Genomic DNA, 8,347 nt, shown 5'->3' with positions numbered 1-8,347 from the left:
TAAACTATGGTTCTCAATCCTGATTGCAAATTAGAATCACCAGAGGAGCAGTAAGAAACAAAGAATCTCTGGGCCTGTTATCTACCTATTGACATTTTATAAATGCTCCCCACCTGATTCTGATGCACTGGGAAGGTGAGGTCCACTAAGGTCAGGGATTGGCAAGTGAAGCTCATGGGCCAAAGGAGGCTTCTGCTTCTGTGAGGTTTTATTGGACCACAACTTTGTTTTCATTTGTTTACGGCCACTCCTGTGCTACAACCTCAGAGATAAAATAGTTGTGACAGACTGGCCAGAAAGCCTAAAATGTTTACCATTTGGCCCTTGACATAAAAAGTTGGCCAATTGTTGACCTAGGTCATTCTGTCTTTTCTCTTCCTTTTGTTGATTTTACTGGTTCCATTAAGAATTGTTGATGATAACCATTTCTAAAGAGAACAAGAAAAAAAAAACTGTCTCTTGATCTTATGTAAAGCCATAAAATTAATTGGCATATTAAGAAATTGGATTTAGTTGCATATAACATTTTAAATACAAAATTGCATATAAAATTTATTCCTGTGGTTTATAATATTTATTTCAATAAAATTTATTGAGCATCTACCTACAAAATGGAGTATGGTATAATTTTACAAAATGGACTATGGTATAATTTATTCTCGGGGCATACAATGCCAAATAACAGGGCATATGGTACCAAACTTTAATTTTTTTTACAGTTCAGTCGTTGGACCTCTTAATGCAAGTTAATAAATTTTTTTAAAAGATTTTTTTTGTTTGTTTATTAGACAGAGAGACACAGTGAGAGAAGGAACACAGCAAGGGGAGTGGGAGAGGGAGAAGCAGGCTTCCCACCGAGCAGGGAGCCTGATGCGGGGCCCGAACATAGAGCCCTGGGATCATGACCCAAGCAAAAGGCAGATGCTTAGAAACTGAGCCACCCAGGCACCCCATGTTAATAAACTTTTTAAAGATTTATTTATTTATTTTGGAGGGGAGAGGAGGGCAGAGGGAGAGAGAATCTCAGGCAGACTCCACATCGAATGGGGCCCAACATGGGGCTCAATCTGAGATCAGAACCTGAGCTAAAACTGAGAGTCGGATGCTTACCCCACTGCACCACCCAGGTGCCCTGCATGTTAATAAATTTAATTGAAAATATTTCACTTAAGATGGTATAAAAACTTCAAAAAAGAAAACATCATGCAAGAGGAAAATCAAATAGTAACTTTTAGTACACACTTAAATCGATAAACTTCCTAATCCCCTGTAAATATTCTGTGCTTGAATTGAAATTTCAGGGTATGATTATTATTTACATATTTAAGGAGTTATTGGGTATTTAAGTCATAATTTCAAGCAACTATTTAATTTATTTTAAGTCTGAAGTTTGGAGTATCATGCCCAACTTTTGGTTGTAGTGGTCCTACTATATCCTACACTGGGTGTTTTATTGTAGGGAGGAAACGTGCGAAATGGAGTGAGCTGCTTTCGGAAGGGACAGCGCAGCTTTCAATGTCAGGAGGATGAAGCCCCATGTGGGTCAGGTCAGTCAGCAGTGAAGTGACTTTTCCCAGTCCAGGGGCCCGAATCAGAATGAGTCCGTTCTGGAAGTCGGTCTAACCCCACAGTATGAGGTTTAAAGAATGCCGTGTTCTAGGGTATTGACTGATGTTCTCAGTGGGGAGAAGTTCTAAAGAGGAGGGCAACCCAGAGCCAGGAGTCGGGTGTGGGGCTGTCCTAGTCCTCCCAGTCAATCCTGATCGGGCCACCCGTCAGCATCTGGCTCTGGGAACCAGCTGTATCCTCTCCTTCCACTGCCTCACGACGCACTCGCCGGTGGCAACCCTGGGCACAGCGGGAACGTTCATCCAGCCGTCCACAGACAAGGACTTGGCAGTGCAGAAACACTTCCTGGAAAGACCATAAATGATAATTAACAAAAATAGTGATAACAGATGCTGCTTGTAGGGCCCCTTCTGGAAGCCAGACGCTCGCTATACCAGATGTTTCATATACAGTATCTCATTTCATATAAACAACAGCCCTCTGAGGTGGATGTCGTCATCCCCATTTTACAGATGAGGAAACTGAGACTTAAGTTAGACAACTTGCCCAGATTCACAGCATTGGTCAGGTGGGCAAACATATGGAGTCATGTGGGTGATCTAACCCCCCCTCCCAAAGCATAACTCCTGCCTTTGTATAGGGACAGGAGAGACCTTCAAGGAGGGAACACCTAATAACATAAACATCTTTGTTCCTCACATCAAAGTCTGGGAAAAACATAGGTGCCTGCATGCTTCTGTGTAAAGTAACAAGTTCTTTGTCCAAGCTTCTTCCTATAAGTTACCTCCCAAATCATGCTGCCTGCTTGGGGAGGGAGATCAGGATTAGCCATCATGGTTAACAGTTGTTCTAGAACAGTGATAAAACAGGAAAGGACATGAATTCACTTAAATGCAGTGTGGAAAAGATAGCTGGTCTCTTAAACTTCCTTTGGTTTAAACATTTCAACAACTCTACTGAGAAAAAGCAAAGTTTCCACCTTCACATTCTCTCTATTGCCTCTTATAACCTCTGTGTATGTGTGTTTTTCAAAAATGCAGCATACTTGGGGCACCTGGGTGGCTCAGTGGGTTAAAGCCTCTGCCTTCAGCTCAGGTCATGATCCCAGAGTCCTGGGATCAAGCCCTGAGTCAGACTCTCTGCTCAGCGGGGAGCCTGCTTCCTCCTCTCTCTCTCTCTGCCTGTCTCTCTGCCTACTTGTGATCTCCATCTGTCAAATAAATAAATAAAATCTTTTAAAAAATGCAGCATACTCAATATGCATGTGAATTGTTATGACATATGACTTTCAATATCTCCTTTTTCTATATTTCTCATTTTAATAACTGCTTAATATTACACTAATAGATATGTGGTAGCCCTGTTGGAGGACTTTTTCTCCTTCTCTATAACATACAACAAATCACATTTTTCTTTCTTTGCTTGCTTGTTTTTGAGAAACTGTCAGAATTAGAATTTTTAGATAAAAGAATCTGGTGATTTTACGGTTATTACTACATATTACCAGACAACTTTCCAGAAACCAGACCCCTTTATACTGCCACTATATACTTCTCCCTATAACTTTGCAAGCATTGTGATTTACAATTTTTATAAATTTAATATGTATAAAGTAATGACTTATACTTGTTTTAATTGGCATTTTAAGTACTGTTTTCACTGAACAAATCACTATTTGTCTTTTCTGTGAATTTTCTGCCCATATACTTTGCCATATGACTACCGCACAGGCTTTTCAACCATACCCCCCCACAACAGTTTAAAATTATGATCATATAGGGGTGCCTGGGTGGCTCAGTCTGTTAGGCGTCTGATTCTTGACCTCAGCATAGGTCCTGGTCTCAGGGTTGTGGGTTCAAGCCTTACGCTGGGCATAGAAGTGACTTAAATAAAATAGAACTTAAAAAAAATAAAATTATGATCATATAGTATTTTCTTTGAACAAACACAGTGATTTTATTGGAAGAAAGGCAGATAATTGTGACATTCTAGATAGCTAGTTCTGCAGTGTTTTTCACAGAGGTAATGCAGATCCCAACTGTGAGCTCACAGAGAACGTCAACAAACAGGCACGCCAAGAAATGAGGGCCAGGCCTGGGGGTGGGGGAGGAGGTGCGGTGTGGGTTCCAAGATAAAGGTGTTCAGCTCACCTTGTGGTCTTTGCCCACAAACTTGAAGACTGGGACCTGGAAGTGCTTTGCTAGGTGGTCCCGGGCTGTGTACTGCTTCACGGAGTCATCTGAAACACAACTAAAAGCAGGACAGGAGAACACGTAAGACTTGATGGCTTCAGCAGAGATGGAAAAACAATCTGGTCCAATGTGTTTAGTCCAAAGAAATGCTGACTGAGTGGAGGAGGCTGGGCTGCAGTCAAGTTTTTTGAGAATGAAGGAAAAATGCAATTCCCTCCCTGCAAAGTCGTCTTCAGCCCTGCTCATGAACACCGTCTGTCCCATCTCTCATTCTCTGTACCCACGAACTGGGCACGAGGACCTCTCGATACGTCAATGTATTGAAGCAGGAGCAACAGCAACCACATTTCTTTCAAAGATACCTTTTGAAATGAAGATATCTCTGGAAGGCTGTATTTTCCTTTGTAATACATCACAGGAATTCTGCATTCACATACTTGATGATTGGTTTGAGATTTCAAAAATATTTATTGGGCACCTAATACACACTAACCCCCAACGAGGGTTCAGAGGCGAGCAAGCCTCAATGTGTGCAACACTGAGCTGCATAAAGATTTAAGTTCCAGAGAGAGTAACTGGTTCTACTGGGAAGGTTCCGTCTCCTCCCAATTGCTGAACTTCATTTTCCCCCCACATTTAATGCAGAGTTGTAGTTTGATAGGGTCTTGGGGTTTCCATCTCAGGTCTACTGCTTAAAGTGAAAGTCCTAGGCTCACCTCAAGGTTAGCTGCGGAAAAGAAGTCTTACCGGTTCTCAATTTTGAGACCAAGGTTTAGTATTTGATGAACATTTTCTCCTGAGAGGACAGAGATTACACTTGTATCGTCTTTCCCACTGTGAATTTTAAAGGAACTTTAAATTCTGGGTATTTTCCTTTTTCTGGATACCTATTAGTTCTTGTCTACCAGTCCAGGAAAAAAAAATGTGGGGACCAGAAAGAAAAGTCTATGAAACTGGATCCTTGCTTCACGTGCTTACAGACCGCTTTCTAGTTCATTGCTAAGTACTGTTTCAGTGCAGTTCAAAAAAATCAATAAGACTGTTTAAAAAGAAGACATTGTGATATATAATAACCCCTCATCCATATTCCCTTGACCTGAAGAGAATCTAAATATATTATGCAGTTTCAGTTATTTCTTGTATTTATGTTTTCATTTTCTTGAGGTAAAGTTAATATATACCATCTTTTGATTATGTTCTATAACAAATACCTATCACATACCTAGTCTGCGCAACATGTTCTGTTGGGAGCTGCAGAGGATATAAAGATGAATAATATGGTCTGTGATGTCAAGAACTTTACAGTCTGTATCTAGGACAAAAATAGTAACATGATATCAAAACGGCACTTTTCATCTAAGGGCCTCACCATTTTCAATTATTTTTACCTAAAAATACCATTTTTTTCTTTAAGAGAGAAAATGAGGCAGGAAGAGTTGTTATGGGGTAATATACTACAGAATAGGACCCAGGACAAATTCTGGCTCTTGACCTGGTGTTTGCTGGTCAAACCATGATGTGGTTCATCAACTCTAAGTTCACGTGCTAAAAGAAAGTAAGGATGGTATAGGATAATCCAAAATAATCAATTACTCAAAAGCTGTCCAATGTTTCACTTTGGAATTCAATGTTTCTTTTTCTGGAGATTACTTTTCTAATTCTACTTTGCTGAGGTTTGCACTAAATTGCTTTGTATTCTCTGAGCATACGCCAACTAAAACTGGAGAGAGGTGAATGAGCTGTGTTAAATATCAGGGGAAAATGACCTGATTTAAATGCAAGCTGAGAACAATGAATAATCAAACAATTTATAAATGTAAGCTTACTGCATTATGTTTATTTTCGGGCTCTGGACTTGCTTCAGATGATTATTATGATAAATGTCCATTCAGTAGTTCATTTGACAGCTATTTAATGACCCTTACTATAGGATAGGCATAGAGGGGAAAAGAAAAAGAAGGAATATTTCCACCTCAGGGCAGAAGAAATCAAGGAAGGCTTCATGGAGGAAAAAAATCCAGCTGAATCTTGACGGAACAGGGAGAGTTGGGCAGGAAGAAAAGGAGATTTCTGCAGAGGAAACAGCAGGTGCAGTGAGGAAGGTGTAGGAAATAATAGAGTCTGGGAATTGCCTGTAGTTTCCTTTGCTGGGAACAGAAACTGGAGAGGGCAGAGGTCTGTGTGTGAGGCACTGCGAGCCAAGCTCAGAGTCGGATTTTATCTGGAGGAATCGTCTCACAGACACCATTCCAGTACTCTCCATTATTGTGCCAGAGATGGGACCATTTGCCTGTTTACTAAATATACTAAATATACCTGGTATAAATTCTTGCCTCTGGCTTTTAAGCATTTTAATTTCTCCTGCAGCATATATATATATATATATATACTTTTATTTAAAGCAATTCTGTATGTGCTAAGGGCTAGAAAATTAAAAAGCACAACTTCTTAGAACTCTCTAAAATAAAAAGCAGATAGTCCTTAACTGAGCATCTGAATAACAAATATATAAATAAACTTTACCAGCTTTACTAAGATTATAGATTACATGTTTTGTCAATAAGCGAGTTATGATTATGCATTTATTTGTGCAAAAAGTAAATACAGGGGTAGGAAAAGACTCTTGGAATGAGATAAATGTTCCCTATCTTGACTGTAGTGATGGCTTCATGAATGCATACATCAGAACTTAAACTGTACACTTTCAATGTGTATACTCGTTGTATGAGAATGGTACTCTAATACAGCCATTAAAAAAAAATAAAGGAACCCACATATACTCCCCACTAAAAGTAAATCCATTCCTTAATCTCCTTAGCATTAGGTATGCAAATGAAAAAAAAAAATAATAAATGATTCTTCTACTTTTCATTTTAAGACTTTGTGGAGGTAATTTTAAGATGGCAAGAAATCCAAAGAACTACAGACACCTATGAGACCTGTTACTGGCCATGCAAAGCAGCTCAGAATGATACATTTTCCATGTTCTGAAAACAAGCTAAGGGAGGCTACAAGTACTCCTGCTGGCAAACAGTTAAATTTACCAACCAAAGGAAATCAAGAGTCATCAAAGGTTTTTAGCAGGGATCTGGGAAAAAAAAATATATATATATATGTATATATATATATATACACATAATATTTATATTATATATATTATATATAATATTATTATATATTATAATATTATATATTATAAATATATATAAAATAATTATATATTATATATATAATATATATATATTATGTGTGTGTGTGTGTATATATATTCCCCCCCCCCCCCAATTTTTAACATTTGTTTGTCTTTTGACTGGTTACCCAGGGATTCTTGGAGCTGAGATTTGAGAGTTGGGATTCAGGGGGCCGTCATGAGGCTGTTTTTGCTATCCAGGTGAAAGGTAAGGGTTGGAATTAAGACAGAGCAGAACAGAGAGAACAAGTCTGGGGGCACTGCTTCTTCCACAAAAGCCTCTTGGTTGATCCCATGTGCTTTAAAGTTGAACATCCCTGTGCAAGAGACTGACGGCAGCAGATGGAGGATGCCTGCAGTGAGAGAGCCAGCAGAGAAAAACTAAGCAGACATTTCAGAGTCTATGAGGCCCATTAGCCTAGGGCATGGCCCAGGTGGTTCTCTTGTTATACCATGTCGCTTTCAGTGAGCTGCGGGTCCTGACCCTACCTGAGCTATGTCCCACCTGACACTGAGAACAAGGAAGAAGCTGATAAGATTTTATCATGAGTATGGGGTTTGCATGTCCTTTTCCTGGGAATGTGAGCAATGGGTGTGACAACTGCTAGGCCTCCAACAAACTCGTGAGACACACACAGTTCTCAATCCAGGGATCCTTAGGAAATAAGGAAATCTCTTTTGTATAAAACAAGCAAACAGGGGCACCTGGGTGGCTCAATGGGTTAAGCCTCTGCCTTTAGCTCAGGTCATGATCTCAGGGTCCTGGGATCGAGCTCAGCAGGGAGCCTGCTTCTCCCTCTCTCTCTCTGCCTACTTCTGCCTACTTGTGATTTCTCTCTCTGTCAAATAAATAAACAACAACAACAACAAAAACAAGCAGACAAAAACCAAATTTCACTTGATCGTTCTTCTCCTAAAACCTTCTAGTAATTCTTGTCTCTCCTTCACTACCAAGCTTCCTAAAAGAGGAGCTGACATTGGCTGCTTCCTCTTCCCCATCCGCTTGCAATTATCTGCCTTCCCCCAGCCCCGACAGTCACACTCACGCTCTACCCTCTCTCTAATCAGGTTAATCAATTCTATGTTTCCAATAGAAACATGGATGATTCTTGGTCCTTTATCTCTCTCTAGTCCTGACCTTGTTCCTGGGTCTGATACACATTTCCAACTGCCCGCTGACCTTTTCTTCCCATGTATCCTGAAGACATTTACAATTCAATAGTATTATCTGGACTTGTCGTATTCAATATTTCACCTCAAATCTGCTTTTCTCCTTATGGCCATCCATCCGGGTTAACGGCATTTAGTCAGTCATCCGTGCTAGACCCCTTGGAGTCATTCTCAACTTCCTGCTCCCTCACCAGTTTTTACCTCCAATGTCAATAAATGGTTTTTG

At 40.0% G+C, this 8,347-nt stretch overlaps 1 protein-coding gene across 2 annotated transcripts in view; it reads right to left on the bottom strand.

Moving 5' to 3' along the window:
- Positions 1–559: 559 nt before the first annotated feature.
- OIT3 (oncoprotein induced transcript 3) overlaps positions 560–8,347 on the bottom strand; it is a 28,264-nt gene continuing 20,476 nt past the window's right edge. For both annotated transcript variants that reach the window (XM_059397718.1, XM_059397719.1), the window contains exons 8-9: positions 3,720–3,819; positions 560–1,914 (exon numbers count right to left, since the gene is read on the bottom strand). In XM_059397718.1, the coding sequence (XP_059253701.1) occupies positions 1,741–1,914; positions 3,720–3,819 (274 nt within the window). In that variant the 3' untranslated portion in view covers positions 560–1,740. The remainder of the gene's footprint in view (positions 1,915–3,719; positions 3,820–8,347) is intronic.

This window comes from Mustela nigripes, chromosome 4 (assembly GCF_022355385.1).
Source record: "Mustela nigripes isolate SB6536 chromosome 4, MUSNIG.SB6536, whole genome shotgun sequence".
In the NCBI taxonomy this organism is placed as follows: domain Eukaryota; kingdom Metazoa; phylum Chordata; class Mammalia; order Carnivora; family Mustelidae; genus Mustela; species Mustela nigripes.
Note: the sequence above shows the minus strand (reverse complement) of the source record. Positions and strands in the feature narration are given on the sequence as shown.